We start from the raw sequence: 17,184 nt of genomic DNA on the forward strand, positions 1-17,184 counted from the left end.
TTACACACTCTTCTCTCTCTCTCTCACACACACCTTTTCCGTTCTGCCTCTTTGTAACTCATTTGAAGTTCAATACTGCCAAAACCTTACTGCCATTTCCCACTTTTTTTTTCTTTCCCTAAAACCCCCCCGAATGGCAACGGATGTGCTGGCGAAGCTGCCCTCCTGGTTGTCAGTGTGTTATGACGAGGCAGATCTTGACACATTAACACACAGTGAATAACTCTCAGAGTTGTGTGTAAACTCTATCTCTCGGGGGGCATCTGGTGGAGGGTCTTACAGCACTAGCACTTGAAATGCACCTCACTTTCTCATTTGCATTTCCTTTTTTTATCTTTTTATTTAGATATCTCTGAGATGGAATCCTACAGGTCATACTCACCACAAGATGACCAAAAGTCACGGCAGTCAGACATTTCCTCCCATTCATCCAATGAGCTGCCACGAGAGAGTGCCAGGTATGTTTATTTCTGAGACATTAAACCAGGGGTCCCCCAAACCATTTTCTTTCAGGGTCACATAATTTTTACTTTTTATAATTCGGGCTGGGTCAGTCACTAAGAATTACATGGGCCAGAGTATTTACATGTATTTATGATGCCTCCTAATGCTAGATTAGTTTATTTTGTTATGCACTGTACAGACAAATGAGCATTACTTTTAAAGGGGTTTTGAAGCCAATTAAAAGAGCATTATTAGTATCATATTGACATTCTTTCATATTCATTGCTTTTGACATTAAAACATTTACTTGTGCATATGCATATGGTTTGTGGGTGAATCTAACAAATAATTAGGCTATGTTAATAACTAAAGGTCAACCAATAGTGGATTTTACAGATACCGATAGCTTGGTTGGATCGTACTTGCCGATAACTGATTAATGAACTGATCGTTTTTAAAATGGATACTGTTTAAAAAACAAACACTTAATGTAAAATTGTACTGAACTTTATTACAAAAATTAAAAATCTGTACTGAATTATGAAAATGTGCTAAAGGAAATAAATATAATTACAGTGGTACCTCGGCTTGCGATTCGTTGTTAATTCGTTCTGGAGAAAAAAATCGCAACCCAAAATCACTAAAACTATTTTTCCCATTAAAAATAAAGGAAATTCACTCGATGCGTTCCACACATCCATAAACCCTAACATCATAAATAAATAACAATAAATAGTTAACAATAAAAAATACAAATAATGAACAAATTAACTGCTGTTTAACTGGGTTAATGCTGATCATCATGCCTTAGTACTTGTCCAAGAAAAATGCAATACGGTGCGAATATTTGCTCGCTGACCGATACATCGCTCACAACCAATACAAATTGTATTAAAATTTTTGCTCTTACACTGATTTGCTCATATCCTGGGTTTATTCGCAAACCGAGATTTCACTGTATGTTAATTATATAAATATAATTATATTATAAAAAATACATTTAATATAGTGCACTACGTGCTGTGTGCCATCTGTAAAAACAAACAGAACATGGCATCAGTGATTTGTTTCCAGAAGCTGCTCTCATAATGACAGTGGACCGGAAGCGAGAAAACTATCAGTATGGATTTTTGCAGATAGTCGATAGTTCCTGCAATAAACTATCGGGGCCTTGACCTCTATTAATAACTAAGGGAAATTTATGTTTGAAAGCCAGCGTTTATTATCAAATACAGATATGTATTGAATAAATTGAAATACATTACATTTTCAAAATATGTCTCTGGGAACCCCTCCCTTAAACCAAGGACTCGCCATATCCCACTATTTCAAACAAACAAATAAATAATACCCACAAATTCTGGGAAAATGATGAAAGCAGAAAGTCGACCCCTCCAGGCGATTTGAGCATTCCTTACTCACCTCTTACCTACTGTGCAGTCTAGAGGGTGCAGAATTGTTATTTAAGGGTACTTTGGGCCGATAACTGTTCTTTTTATATGCCAGGAAGTGTTGATTTGCAGCAACACGGCACCATCTGTGAAAGGAACAAGCTCAGTTGTAGGGTTTTACATCCAAATATTCATAAATATCATATGCTTATACTCAATTAGAATAGCTAACAATGTTAAGCATGTAGTGCAGTGTTATATGCATTTGATTTAATGTTTATTTGATTTAATGTTTATTTGCTTGGATTTCTGTTGTATCTCAGTGAAATGGCTTTGCTATGATATATATCAAAGGAACTCATGAATTCTTCCCTATTATTCCAGTTATCAGAAAGCAATTACATTTTGAACCTTTCTAGTTATTCAGGAGGTTAACCTGAGATTTTCTGGTAAATCTTGCTCCTCTTCTTTCCAGAGAGGAGCCTCAGCACAGACTGACCAAGATAAGTCCACCAGTGTCTCCTTACAAAGTTGCAGAAGAGGCACCTGCTGTGCAGGTAGAGCAAGAAGATCCACCACAGGATGTTCCAGGTACTGTGTTTATGAGAACAGAACAATAAACAATGTATATGTCTTCGCCAGTGACATCTCAAGGATAAAGAAAATAAAAAATTAACAATAACTTCAGCTTGAGATAGTTGAAAAAGCAATCACTATGCACTCTGGGATACGCAGACACAGTTCTGAACAAGAAGTAAACTATACTTGCTGAATATATATGTATAATGCTTACTTACAAAAGCTTTTTGTGTCAATCATTTGAGATTTTCTCCATATTACTAAACCACATGTTCACACTATATGGACAAAAGTTTATAGACACCTGGTTATAACATTTGTGTGCTTTTTAAACAGTATACTTCACATTAAGTGCCCATTTGCTGTAATCTCCACATTTCTGGGTAAATGTTCCACTAGATTTTGAAGTGTATTAGTTTAGATTTGTGGTCATTCAGCTACAAGGGTGTAGGTGAGGTGAGGAGGCCTGGCGTTCAGTCAATGTTCCAATTTATCCCAAAGGTTGTTTAGTAGGGTTGAGGTCAGAGCTCTATAGCATGAGATCTTCCACTCCAACCCATAAAGCGTATCTTCATGGAGATGTTTTTGTACACAGGGGCAGTGTCATGTTGGAACAGGTTTGGCGCTCAAGTGAAGGGATAATTGAATGCTTGTGAATCCAAAGGCCTTTTATGCAGTTATGTGCCTGCAGCATTGTGGTAACAGTTCAGGGAAAAACCTAATATGGCTGAAAAAGTCAGGTGTCCAACTACTTTTGTCTATATAGTGTATATGAGACAGAAGAAGAGGTGTATGTCAGACCAAATCTCATGCAAAAGTCATGTGTATTGATTTCCAGCACCGATCAGAAAAACACCAAAAATTCTGCTGCGGCCGAGTCCTGAGGATGAGGAGATGTATGGGTGAGTACTGTAATTTTGTTGTATAGACTTATTAATGTGAAGGTTTACTGTTGTTCCTTATGCTTCCTTGTTTAAAACCTTTGTGTCAGTGCCAAAGCACTTTACACAGTTTTGTTCTTACACAGTACTGGTGATTAAAATATGCCAACAGTTTGAGTATTTTTACATGACATAGAAACAAGATCTGACTCAAAAGAAAAACAGAAAACAACAGGACACATGGGGTTCTTTTTCTAGCATAAAATTAGTGATCACTGAACACACCATGACTGTAGATTGACGTTGAATTGTACACAATTACATGGCAATAAAAAATGCTTCTGAACCAATAAGAAACCAACACAACTTGGTATTAGTTTAATGGAAAAGGACAATATATTGCCAAAGGTGTACACACTTGATTATAAAAATGTTTTTGTCATCCTTTATTTAATATGGCATGAACAGACTAATGCATGCAGATGATCTATTAGCAGCTTTGCAGTCTTCAGTGATTGCCGGTACATGGTTGCGTAAACAGGACATGATGAAATCATATAGTGAATTCCTTGATAATAAGCCTCTACTTTCTCTCTCTCGCCCTCTTTCTCTCCCCATTTAGGCCAAACACTATTATGGTGAGCTTTCAGAAAGGGGAGAGTGTTGGCTTACGGCTTGCAGGAGGGAATGATGTGGGCATCTTCATCGCCGGTGTTCAGGAAGGAAGCCCTGCAGAGGAGGAGGGCCTTTGTGTTGGCGACCAGATCATGAAGGTACAGTACAACTACAAGCAAAAAGATTAGATGTTTCCAGTAAGCTTATATATACAGTGGTGTGACACAAGTAAACACAATTTTTAAATGAAGGTTTTTCCTATTGAGGGAAAACAAAATCCAAAACTACATGGCCCTGTGTGAAAAGGTGTTTGTCCCCTAAACCTAATAACTGTTTGGGCCACCCTTAGCAGCAACAACTGCAATCAAACGTGGAATGAGTCTGTTACTGCGCTGTGAAGGAATTTGGGTCCTCTCATCTAAGCAGAATTGTTGCAATTCAGCCACATTGGAGGGTTTTCGAGCATGCCACAGCATCTCAATAGGATTTAGGTCAGGACTTTGACTAGGCCACTCCAAAGCCTTCATGAACAGATGGCAGGACATTCTCCTTCAGGATCTTTTGGTAAACAGCAGAATTCATGGTTCCATTTATCACAGCAAGTCAAACAAACAAGCAGCAAAATAGCCCAGACCATTTTACTACCACTACCATATTTTACTGTTGGTATGATGTTCTTTTTCTGAAATGCGGTGTTACTTTTATGCCAAATGTAATGTAACACAGACCTTTCAAAAACTTTTGTCTTGTCAGTCCACAGAGTATTTTCCCAAAAGTCTTGGAGATCAAGATGTTTTCTGGCAAAACTGAGACGAGCCTTTATGTTATTTTTGCTCAGCAGTGGTTTTCGTCTTGAAACTCTGCCATACAGACCATTTTTGCCCAGTCTCCTTCTTATGGTGGAGTCATGAACACTGACCTTAACTTAGGCAAGTGAGGCCTGCAGTTCTTTGGATGTTGTTGTGAGTTATTTTTGACCTCTTGGATAAGTTGTCGCTGTGCTCTTAGGGTAATTTTTGTCAGCCGGCCACTCCTTGGAAGGTTCTCCTTTTCCGGACTGATAGATCTCAATTATTCTTTTCTCATTTGTTTCTGAATTTCTTTGTATCTCGACATGATGTCTAGCTTTTGAGGATTTTTTTGGTCTACTTCACTTTGTCAGGCAGGTCCTATTTAAGAGATTTCTTGATTGTGAACAGGTGTGGCAGCAATCAGACCTGGGTGTGGCTAGAGAAATAATAGAGAACTCAGGTGTGATTAACCACAGTTTTAACAGCGGGAAAACAGTTTTTCACACAGGGCCATGTAGTTTTGGATTTTGTTTTCCCTCAATAATAAAAATCTTCATTTAAAAACTGCATGCTGTGTTCACTTGTGTTATCTTTTACAAATACAGTGGAACCCCGTTGTACGAGCAACCTATTGTACGAGCAAACGGAGATACGAGCAACCTCGCTCGCAAAATTTTACCCTGTTTCACGAGCAAATTTCGAAGGCACGAGCAAACTCACGCTGCCGGTTCCCCGTTTTTGGCGGAGGGTCGCATCAGTCGCTTAGTTGATGACGTATCACACGTTTGCTCTCGTTGTTCAGTGCAGCAAAAACATAACTGTGGCAGCGGGGGTGTGGCCGAGCGGCGGTTTGTGAATGGAGGGAGGGTCCGGGAGCAGATAGGCAGGGGATTGCCTCACCTGAAGTTAATGTGACCTAATGATTGTTCTCTCTTTTCAAGTGATAGGAGGGTGCATTTAAGGAGGAGAGCGTGTGTGTGTGTGTGTGTGTGTGTGTGTGTGTGTGTGTGTGTGTGCGTGTGTGTGTGCGCGCACATGTGGGGCACTAAGCAGACCGACACAAAAAAAACAAATAAAATTGGATGTAAAGCCTTTGCACCTGACCTGTTGTGGCGTTCCTTATTCCCGTATTCATACGCTCTCCCACAGTAACTTTTTTTTAGTTTTATATTTTTATTTCACTAGAAATCTTGAAAAATGTCTCCCAAGAAAATCAGTGATGGTGCTGTGAAAACGAAAGTAAATAGAATTACCATGGAAACCGAGGAGGTTACGAGCGTGGTGCGTGTCTCACACTCGCAATCAACCACTAGCACATGAGTAAGTGTTAAATTATGTTTATATTACGGTCATTTGCTGTGTATTTGTTTTTAAAAATAGGCTACAAATACTTTTTAAGTGCAGAAATAAGCAATCGAATGAGATCTCGGAACGGATTAAATCACTTTTACATTCATTCCTATGGGGAAAATCAGTTCGAACATACGAGCAAATGGACACACGAGCAATTTTCAAGAACGAATTATGCTCGTACGGGGTTCCACTGTATTTAAATTAGTTTGATGATCTGAAACATTAAAGTGTGACAAACATGCAAAAAGATAAATAAATAAATAAATAAATAAATTATATATATATATATATATATATATATATATATATATATATATATATATATATATATATATATATATAAAATGTATAAAGTATATGTATACTTATATAGACAAAAGTATTGGGACGCCTGACCTTTCCTGCCATGTGGTTCTTCTCCAAACGGTTACCACAAAGCTAAAGACAGAACGTAGGAAGGAAGATTTTGAGTGGCCTACAATAGAGCATTGATCTTAACACCTTTGGGAGGAATTGGAACACTGACTGTACCCCAGGCCTCCTCACTCTACATCAGTACCTCACTTTACTAACACCCTTGTGGCTGAATGAGCACAAATGTCCACAAGCACACTCCAAAATCTAGTGGATTATCTTCCCAGAAGAGTGGAGGGAATTATCAAAGAAAAATTGGGACTAAATGTGAAATGTGATGCTCAAAAGGCACATACCATATTTATGACCAGGTTTCCACAAACTTTTGGCAAAATAGTGTGTGTGTGTGTGTGTGTGTGTGTGTTGTTTATATATATATATATATATATATATATATATATATATATATATATATATATATATATATATATATATATATGTTTTTATTAAACCGATTGCGATCCTGGCCTGCAGGTCAATAATGTAGACTTTCGAGGAATCATACGTGAGGAGGCAGTACTCTTTCTATTGGAGCTTCCTAAAGGGGACAACATCACTATACTGGCACAAAGCAAAGCTGACGGTGAGACTTTATCCTTCTTTCTGTATACACTGAAAAATGTGACAGACATGAGAAAATCTTAAAAAAAAACCTTTGAAAGCTACTAAACTATCCAACTTTCCAAAACTGGAGTAATGCAGTGAACCAGTTATTTACGGCCATGTAAGGCCTAGTGGAATTCATGTAAAATGTGGCCCAGTACATTTAGAATGTGTTCCTCAATGAAAGAACAATTTTCACATATTTATGTGGAGTTAATACTGAAATTCTACACATTGACATTCAGTTATGGCTTGTGTTCGTGTTTGAGAATTTCCCCCTCAGTATAACTGTGTTCGGTGTTTATGTAAGAAATGCCTAAGCAACCATGACAGATTTAAGAGCTGCCCAGGCTGTTTGTTTAATATCTAATCAGGTGTGAAGTCACCCCGGTCTAATGCCTATGTGGTTCATGGTGAGTTATTAAATTTGGAGACCAACCAGAGTCACGCCCTACCTCACAGCATCCTACCAGGATAAACAGCACTGACCTTTGCTGTCAGCTACTCCTTTCTTTTTCTTTCTTTCTCACCAGGTTTTGCTGCCTGCTTGCTGTGAGAGAAAACTTATGAACTTATAAAGAAATCCTGACTAGAGCTGCAGTTCTGCTTTTAGACATTTATTACAAACCTTAATTTCTCCTCTTTTATTGCTCTCGCTTTCTCATATAGCATATGGGAAGATAATAGAGTGGTAAAAACAGAAGAATCTTGTGATTTCAATGAAGTTTCTCCTCAAGTTGTATTTCTGTCTACTTGCGGCTGTATTACCTTGGATGTATCTTGAAGGCACTGGAGGCATTCTGTTCTGTCCTATTATTAACATTAGGGGTAAAAACATAAGTCTGATGAACTTTGAACTGGACATAAACCATACATCACATTTTTTTAGTCCCTTATTAGCTGTTAAATGTTCATGATGAAATGGGAATAAATATTTAAATGTAGCTCTTTCCCTTTTTCACACAGATCTCAGTCTGTTTTTAGGAACTATTTATAGTTAAAAAAAAAAATCTCACCATGTTAAGGTCTTAACCAAAACTACACTCATGTATAAGATCCAATATTCTACTTGCAGTCACCTATTTGTGGTGTTGAAAGTTCCTCTATTTTTGTCTTAGTTTACAAAGACATTCTCGTGTCCGGCCGAGGGGACTCCTTCTTTATCCGGACACACTTTGATTATGAGAAGGAACAGCCGCAGTGCCTGGCCTTTTGTCGGGGCGACATCTTTAAAGTGGTGGATACTCTGTATGATGGCAAGCTTGGAAACTGGTTGGCTATCCGTGTGGGCAAAGACAACCAGCTACTGGAGAAGGGTGTCATTCCCAACAAGAGCAGGTGAACCATGTGGTGAAAAGACAGACTTCTAGTGTAGAATAAATTTTTTATTATAATAATAATAGGACCTTCCAACCTGCTCACCATTTCCTCTCTCCTCTTCCAGAGCTGAGCAGATGACTAATGTCCAGCACACTCCTAAAACCTCCAGCAGCGACAGAGCAGACTTCTGGAGACTCCGGGGCCAGAGAGCAGCTAAGAAGAAGGATTTGCGCAAGAACCGAGAAGATATGAACCTCGTCTCCACCCGCTTTCCTGCCTACGAACGGGTGGTGCTGCGAGAGGGTAGGATACTCAGAGACAGACAGAAATGTATTAATAGAAGGATATAGAAACATGTGAATAGCTGAGGGGTGTGTGGAAAATAATTAAACTGTTAAGCTCTGGTGCAAAGTGGCATTCATGAGGCAGTAGGTGCAGGAGCTGGTGCTGATTAAACTTTAACAACCTCGTTACAGCCAGAACCGTTCACCGGCAAACCCTTAGGGCAGAACTGACACACAGAGCATGTCTTATTCTCCCCATTTACAATACCGTAATGCATGGAATGGAAAAAAAGAGAAAAACATATTATTTTAAAAAGTCAGAGCTAAAAATGAGCACATAAATGCCCACTCAAGTTAGCAACATAACTTTATTCATAAACAATAACTAGCTTGATTTATTTGCAAACATTAGTAGTGAAGGTTGGTTTTTTCCCCCAAATCCTTTTGTTTTGTACCAAGAGCTTTTTAATGTACAGTAAAATAGGTTTAGCTTTGCAATTCCTTTGTTGCTGTGTAAAAGTTTATTTATAAGTCTTTACTTCATACTACATAAATTTGAAAGAAAAGGTCTACCTTCTACTCACTTTTCAATATGTATATGTATGTATGTATGTATTTGTATGTATGTATGTCCAAACCATCTCAATCGCACCTCCCTCACTTTGTCTTCAAAACGCCCTACAGTACATGCGCTGTCCCTTTAATGAACTCATTTCTTATCCTGTCCATCCTTGTTACTTCTAATGAAAATCTCATCTTCAGCTCTGCTACCTCCAGCTCCACCTCCTGTCTTTTATTTAATGCCACTGTCTCACCACAGTCCTATAAACTTTCCCTTTCACTCTTGCAGATACTCTTCTATCACAAATCACTCCTGCCACTCTTCCCCACCCACTCCACCCTGCCTGCACACTTTTCTTCACTTATCCAACACACTCTCCATTACTTTGCCCTGTTGACCCCAGGTACCACCTTCACCACCTCTTCTCCCTGCAACTGCACCACTTCACTGCTCTCCCTCTCATTCACACACATCTACTCTATCTTACTCTCAACTGACTTTTATTCCCCTTCTCTCCAGCGTGTACCTCCAGCTTTCCAGGCTCTTCTCAACCTGCTCCTTACTCTCACCACAATCACAATATCATCCGCAAACATCATAGTCCATGGAGACTCCTGTCTGAAATTGTCAGTCAATCTGTCCATTACCACTGCAAACAGGAAAGGGCTCAGAGCCTATCCTTGATGCAGTCCAACCTCCACCTTCAACCAGGCTGTCGTTCCTACTGCACACTTCACTGCTGTCACACTGCTCTCGTACATGTCGTGCACCACCCTCACATACTTCTTTGACACACCAGACTTCCTCATACAATGCCACAACTCCTCTTTCGGCACCCTGTCATACACTTTCTCTAAATCCACAAACACAAAATGCAACTCCTTCTGATCTTCTGACCTGATACTTCTCTATCAACATTCTCAAAGCAAATAATGCGTCTGTGGTGCTCTTCCTCGGCATGAAACCATACTGTACTCTCAGCCTGGCTTCCACTACTTCTCCCATAACTTCATGATGTGACTGATCAACTTAATTCCCCTGTAGTTACTGCAGGTCTGCTCATCTCCCTTATTCTTAAAGATAGGTACCAGCACATTCCTCCATTTCTCAGGCATCATCTCACCTTCCAAGTAATATTCTTTAATTGAACAGGATTTGTTTTTTTACTAACCTCTTTCTTTCTGTGCTGTAGCTGGTTTTCGGAGGCCTGTGGTTCTGTTCGGTCCGATAGCTGACGCTGCAAGTGATAAACTGGCCACAGATCTGCCGGACGAGTTCACCGTTGCCAGTGAGTGGAGACACAAAGTTTTAAAACTTACTCTCCTCGATTTAAGAAAGTTGACAATATTTAACTTGGAAAGGGATGTTTGTTGAGGACACAGGCAGCTACTAGGAGAGCAGTAGTTTTGTTCCAGATATTTTGTTCAGCTATACTTGCCCATCCCTAAAATCTACACACAGGAGGCACAATGATGCAATAGAAACACACTGTTTTTGATCAGATTGTTTAAAGGAATAGTCATTTTTGGACCCCCAGATCTTCAAGTAACAATAATGAAAGCTGGGACATAGCTGAGCAGCTTTGTTACAGAAGTGTGGGGGCAAAGCTAGTTTTAGGGACAGAAAAATCCAAACAGAATCCTGAAATGTATAAACTATCCACTTTATCCCTTTATTTGCAATGTTTTATTAAAAATGATGTGATCATGTCTATGATTTACTCTTTTCTGTGACGTCTGCTTATTAGAAACCGAACCTAAAGATGCAGGGTCAGAGAAGTCTTCGGGGGTGGTGCGTCTCAACACCATCCGACAGATAATTGAACAGGTAATGCATACGATTTATCGAACATATGCACAGTGAACCTTGCATCACATCAAACTCATCATTTTTCTGGTTTCTGCTCTGCCCAGGATAAACATGCTCTGCTGGACGTGACTCCAAAGGCCGTGGACACGCTAAACTACACACAATGGTACCCCATAGTCATCTTCTTTAATCCAGAAAGTAAGCATGCGGTTAAGACCATAAGGCAAAGGATCATCCCTAACTCAAACCGCAGTGCCCGCAAACTTTATGATCAGGCCATCAAGCTCAGGAAATCCTGCTCACACCTCTTCACTGGTGAGTCCCGGAGATATGTGTGTATGAATTATTGATAAATTATTGGAAATTATTTATTTAGTAAGTGAGGAATAAAACACAACATGGCAACTGTAATAAATAGGTTGCTGTGATGGAATTACTCTTACCATTCTCCAGGTATTATTTATTATTATTATTATTATTATTATTATTAATATTATTATTATTGCTATTATTGATATATAGCCACATGCCCCCATATATTTCCCTCCTATACAACACCAATCTCCCAAAAATCACATGATTTTTATATATTAAAGGATGACAAGCCGATAATTTTTATTTATTTTTTTATCATTTGAAAAGAAAACCTGCTATAAACCTATAATGTGAATTGCAGCCAATGTTAAATGAAACACATTCTGACCAATCAGAAGCGAGAATAAACAGCACTGTTTATTGTATAACTCATATTGACCACAATTCTGTACTGCTTATTATAGTATGAATGTATGATACAGTTAATATTACAGTGCAGTACTGAACAGACAACGCTCCCATTTGATATTAGTTTGTTTCTGAAAGCAGCAGCATGTTTCAAAAAATTAGTTTTTTTTATTTTCAGTCGATGGAGATGCGGTTAACGAAATAGGTCAATAGGTGAAGCTGCAGAACAAAGTGGTCAGATCGAATTTTCTTGATTTTCTCTCTCTCTCTCTTTCTCTCGGCTCTCTTGCACTCTCTCTTTCTGCTTGGTTCTTTACTATGCTAGTCGTTATTGATCTGAACGCAGCCAACGACGCATGGTACGGCAGTTTGAAGGACTGCATTCGGCAACAGCAGACCCAAGCAGTGTGGGTCTCGGAGGGGAAGGTAAACACCAAACATCAGATTTCTTCATACTGATTCATTATCCCTTCTTTCACACTTCCTTTATTTCATCAACCTGAATTAGTGGTGTTAGTATATTTTCATCATCGCATGCCTTTGCTTTCTTTCATATTATCGATTCATTAGTCGTATTAGATGTCTTTTGTTTCTTTCTGTGCTGTTTACTGTTCATCTTTCTTTGATTGTTCTCTACAGCTTTGTTTTTGTTTGTGTGTGTATGTGTGTGTTTGTATGTGTATGTGTGGTTTGTTTTCTTGTTTGTGCTCCTGTCTGTACCCAAGATCCATCATGTGTCTCTTTTAGCTGGACGGGACGGCTGAGGGAGAGCTTGATCTCCATGATGACCGTATGTCGTACCTGTCGACTATGAGCGCCGACTATTTAAGCATGGACTGTCGCGTTACCAGCGACTACGATGACACGGCTGATGAGGGAGGAGCTTATACGGATAATGAGCATGAGGAAACGCTGGAGCGGCAGCGAGTGTCAGCAATCAGCAGATCCTCTGAGCCGGTCATGCCAGAGGAGGTCAGAGAGTATACACACACACACAAACACACACACACACAGGGAGGGAGGGAGAGAGAGAGAGAGAGAGAGAATGAACAAATAGAAATTTGTCTTCGGTATTCGCTCATGTGACTAAAAGCACACGGTCCAATGATCATATTACACCAAACAAATAATATAAACTCAAATATGAAACACACTCACTCCACAGACACACACTGTGTGAAGGTCTTTGTTTTTTGGTCTTTGCACATTGTTATATGATCATGATTTTGGTCTCATAGACCAGATAGATATCTGAATCATATTAAAAATCATTGAAGTTCAAAATAATATACATGAACCTAATCACTTCCGCCCCCTACTGTTTAATATATGTAAATACCACATTCCCAACCAACATACACTTTAGTTACAAAAGTGTTTTTTTCCCCCTGACTGTTACCACAAAGTTGGCACAGTTGTATAGGATCTCTTTGGATGCAATAGCATTTGATGTTTCCTTTATTTGAACTAGAAAAAACTAAATCTGTTACTAGATGATAATGCCCCTGTGCACAAAGAGATCTCCATGAAGATCTGATTTACATGGGTTGACGTGGAAGATCTTAAGTGACCTGCAATAGAGCTCTGCCCTTAACTGTACCAAACAACTTTGGGATGAAATGGAACCCCAGGCCTTCTCACCATTGTTAGTAGCAGACATTTCTAAGGCCCTTGTGGCTAAATGAGCACACTTAGAATAATCTCCGCTCTTCTGAGATGTTTCACTACATTTTGAAATGTGGTCTTAAATTTCTAACAGAAAATGGGACAAAATACAGAATGCAATGTTTAAAAGCACATACCAATCTTATGGTCAGGTGTTCACAAACGTTTGACAGCATTTCACATGTTTACAGAGTTGCTTCATTATCTCTTAATATCCTCTGCATCAGGGCTTTAAAAACATGTTTTGCTTATAAAAGTATGGATACATTTTTAATGCATTAACAGTTACCTTTAAGTGACATTAGAGATGGATATGAATAAGACCAATTGTAGTCATAGTTTTGTTGCACATTTCCATATCTTACCTCTGCTAGCAATATGGATTTTGAACAGATGGGACATGATTTGAATTTGAAGCAGGGAGAGTATTTTGCTAAACCAACTATGTTGTCTGTTTCTTAACTTAAGCAGGGAAAAATATATATAAACAATCTGAAAACCCTCCCCTTTTTTAACTAACATCTCTATAATTTCTACTCTAGTATGTATTTTAATAAACTGCCTTTAATTAAATAATTGACCTGAATGCATGCGTAGAAAACTGATTTTTCTTCGATTGGTTTTAATGCATTTGTTGACTTTGCTGTAGTATTTTTATTGAATAGCCATTTTTGCCCAGAAGAATCCAGTGGTCCAAGTGAAACCTTATAAAACCAGACTATCCCTGTCTGTAATTTTGTGCTTGCCCTGTAGATTCTCAGGAAGTCCAGCCCAGAGATCCGTTTCAACTCCCGCATGGGCGTGCTGAACAGAGAGTCGCCGGTTGAAACCAGCCCTCCGGTAATGTCGACCTTCCTCCCTGAGCCACCCAAGGTCAGCCGCTCACCAAGCCCTGCAGTCATCCAGGTGTGTGTCATATGTCCCATGGAGCAAATCCACACAAAAAGGATAAAAATATATAGATTGGACTGTAAACCTACGAAAAAAACGCTCACACATTTAAAAAAAAATATGTAGAGATTATAACATTATGTACCATATGCTGTGATATCAGACTTCTGATTCTTCTGCCATTGTAAAACTGTTCATATTTGTGCATAATTAGAAAAGGTTTGGTTGACTTAGCAAGAGCTTCACCTGATTCTTATACATGGTGTTCTTTTCTCTCAGGTGAAACCGCTGGCTCAAGGTGAGGTCCCACACGGACACTTCAACCAATCAAGGGAGCCAAATGTCAGCAGCCCTGTCAACATTGAGCACCATCATGTTCAAAATGTACCCAGCATAAGCAAACCTCCAGTAGCGCTGAAGCCTCCCTCTGTGCCACGACCGCCCAGAGGTCTAATGGACAGCCCCATCAGGGACCGGGGGCCTCCTGTGCAGAGCCCTGAGGACCCCTCCAAAAAGTCCTTTCTGGGCAAGTTGAAAGCCTTTGAGAAGATGGACCAATTTGCAAGAGCACAAAGGGTGCTGGAGCTCCAGCAGGCCCAGGATGCAAGGGTAATGACCATGTGTGGAAGTGAAGAAAATCTGGTGTTAGTAAATTAAACAAAATATATGATATATGAACAATACTTTGTTTGCTAGTTTGAGATTGCTCAGAAGCATCCAGACATCTATGCCGTCCCTGTAAAATCTCCGAAACTGGACAACAGACCACAACCTATTGGGTAAGAGCACTGTTTCCTCCTCAAGAGTAAGAAAGGTTTCCAAAACCCAAAAAAGAAACCAGTAAGTCATGTCTATTGATTCCAGTCCTTGATACCATGGTAACTCTGTGTAGTGAAAGTTAGGGCATTAAAAATGACATCTGTCAGAAAAATGCACAGATTCTTCTCCATTTTCCACAATATCAGTGTGACAAACTGAAGTCTGGCTCCTGACTGAAATCAAACACGGGGGAATGTTTTCACCCAAACCATTGATGTATGTTGTTGATCTACACTATATTGCCGAAAGTTTGCGTACACCTGGTCATAAGTATGGTATGTGCTTTTTGCCCATCACACTCCACATTTAATCCCAATTTGCTCTTATAATTCCCTCCACTCTTCTAAGAAGATGTTCCACTAGATTTTGGAGTGTGCTTGTGGAGATTTGTGCACATTCAGAAAAGAGGGTGTTATTAAGGTGATGTAGGTGAGGTGTGGAGGCCTGGGGTGCAGTCAGCATTCACATTCATCCCAAAGGTGTTTAATAGGGTTGAGGTCAAAGCTTTTTGTAGCAGGAGATCTTCCACTCCACCCAATGCAAAGCATATCTTCAAGTTTGCTTTGTGCACAGAAGCAGTGTCAGGCTGGAACAAGTTTGGATCTCCTAGTTCACATGAAGAAAAAATTTTATGCTACTGCATCCAGAGACAATTTAACTTTCAGCAACCGTTTGAAAAAGAACCACATGTGGCTGGAAAAAGTCAGGTGTCCCAGTACTTTTGTCCATATAGTGTATTTGAGATGTATTGTTGAAGGATACATTAGTCATAATGAATGCAACCCTAATGATCACCTTGTCTAACCCTGTTTCTCTGTACACAGATCCAGTGCGAGACCAGAACCTCAGACTTCTCCCTCCAAAGTGTCCTACTCAGACAGCATTACAACCTTCCCCAGCAAAGAGGACACGGGTGAGGAGGAGTACCGGCGGCAGTTAGTCGACCAGACCAAACACGGCTACTATCGTAACACACAAGAATATCAGGACACAGAGCTATAGAGCTTGTCTGCTTAAGCTCCACACACTGTTCCACCATTCCACTACCAGGGCTTCCAACAGCTTCCAATGCCCAAGCCTTTCTGCTTATTTTTTTCCTTATTTTTATTTTATTTCAGATTTAAATCTATCTGGACAAAATGGCATATTTGTTAAAAAAAAAGAAAAGAAAAAAAAGCTATATCTAAATATTTATGCCAGTTTATTTTTTTCCTTTGTGTGGAAGGAAGGAGCCACTTCTTTCCTGCCTATGCAACAACTTGGGTTTATTCCAAGCTAAGGAACCTTCTTGCCATGACTCTTTGTCTTTTGCTACTGTACATGACAACCTTAAGCCTGGTGTGCTCTACAGGCCAGCTTTTTTAAGAGTGTACACTTCTCAGCCTTTGCATTCTGTCATTTCTGGTCATGTGAGTGTATAATTATTATATTATATAATACACTAGATTTCATTACGATGTTTTGAAGTGCCTTTTACTTTCTGAGTACTTTCTAATATGGATGTGTGGGGACTTGACAATCCAGACCGCTGGACAATAAATATTATTCTGCTGCTCACAAGCTTCAAAGGGCAAACAGGGAAAAGACGACACCAAAACCCTTAATACTGTAATACTGTTCACCTGCCACCCCCGTCTTTACTGTAAGCAACAGCCAGGAGTATCAAAGTCTGTTCAGAGTCATGTTTCCCACAGCCTGGCTCAGGTTTGTGTCTGTGTGTTTGTGTGTATGAGAGAGTGCCTGAAAGGACGATTGTTTGTCTACTATGTTTGCTGTACGTTGCTTTACGTTGTTTTATTCCTCACAGCATTTCGTTTTGTTTCTAACTTCATTCTGTGTTGGTCTGCTGTACCTTCACATGCTGGTTGTAAAGTGCTTTTATATTTCATGAACAATATTTTGAAGGCCTCCAGTTTGTGTACATAATATACAGTAAAATGAGTGCACCAAACTGGACTTTAACACCAAATAAATATATAATAAAAAAAAGGACTCTACTGAACTACAGCTGAATTTCGACTCGTTTATTATGTGTTCAAA

At 39.4% G+C, this 17,184-nt stretch overlaps 1 protein-coding gene across 3 annotated transcripts in view; it reads left to right on the forward strand.

Annotated features, from left to right (window-relative positions):
- LOC124400410 (tight junction protein ZO-2) overlaps window positions 1-17,151 on the forward strand; it is a 57,218-nt gene extending 40,067 nt beyond the window's left edge. For all 3 annotated transcript variants that reach the window (XM_046872224.1, XM_046872225.1, XM_046872226.1), the window contains 16 exons: window positions 347-458; window positions 2,311-2,426; window positions 3,253-3,316; window positions 3,918-4,068; window positions 6,943-7,051; window positions 8,190-8,409; window positions 8,516-8,694; window positions 10,430-10,525; window positions 10,985-11,064; window positions 11,151-11,361; window positions 12,095-12,195; window positions 12,517-12,741; window positions 14,188-14,340; window positions 14,605-14,934; window positions 15,022-15,104; window positions 15,969-17,151. In XM_046872224.1, coding sequence (XP_046728180.1) covers window positions 347-458; window positions 2,311-2,426; window positions 3,253-3,316; window positions 3,918-4,068; window positions 6,943-7,051; window positions 8,190-8,409; window positions 8,516-8,694; window positions 10,430-10,525; window positions 10,985-11,064; window positions 11,151-11,361; window positions 12,095-12,195; window positions 12,517-12,741; window positions 14,188-14,340; window positions 14,605-14,934; window positions 15,022-15,104; window positions 15,969-16,146 — 2,408 coding nt within the window. In that variant the 3' untranslated portion in view covers window positions 16,147-17,151. The remainder of the gene's footprint in view (window positions 1-346; window positions 459-2,310; window positions 2,427-3,252; window positions 3,317-3,917; window positions 4,069-6,942; window positions 7,052-8,189; window positions 8,410-8,515; window positions 8,695-10,429; window positions 10,526-10,984; window positions 11,065-11,150; window positions 11,362-12,094; window positions 12,196-12,516; window positions 12,742-14,187; window positions 14,341-14,604; window positions 14,935-15,021; window positions 15,105-15,968) is intronic.
- The last annotated feature ends 33 nt before the right edge of the window (window positions 17,152-17,184 follow it).

Source organism: Silurus meridionalis, chromosome 17 (assembly GCF_014805685.1).
Source record: "Silurus meridionalis isolate SWU-2019-XX chromosome 17, ASM1480568v1, whole genome shotgun sequence".
Classification (NCBI taxonomy): Eukaryota; Metazoa; Chordata; class Actinopteri; order Siluriformes; family Siluridae; genus Silurus; species Silurus meridionalis.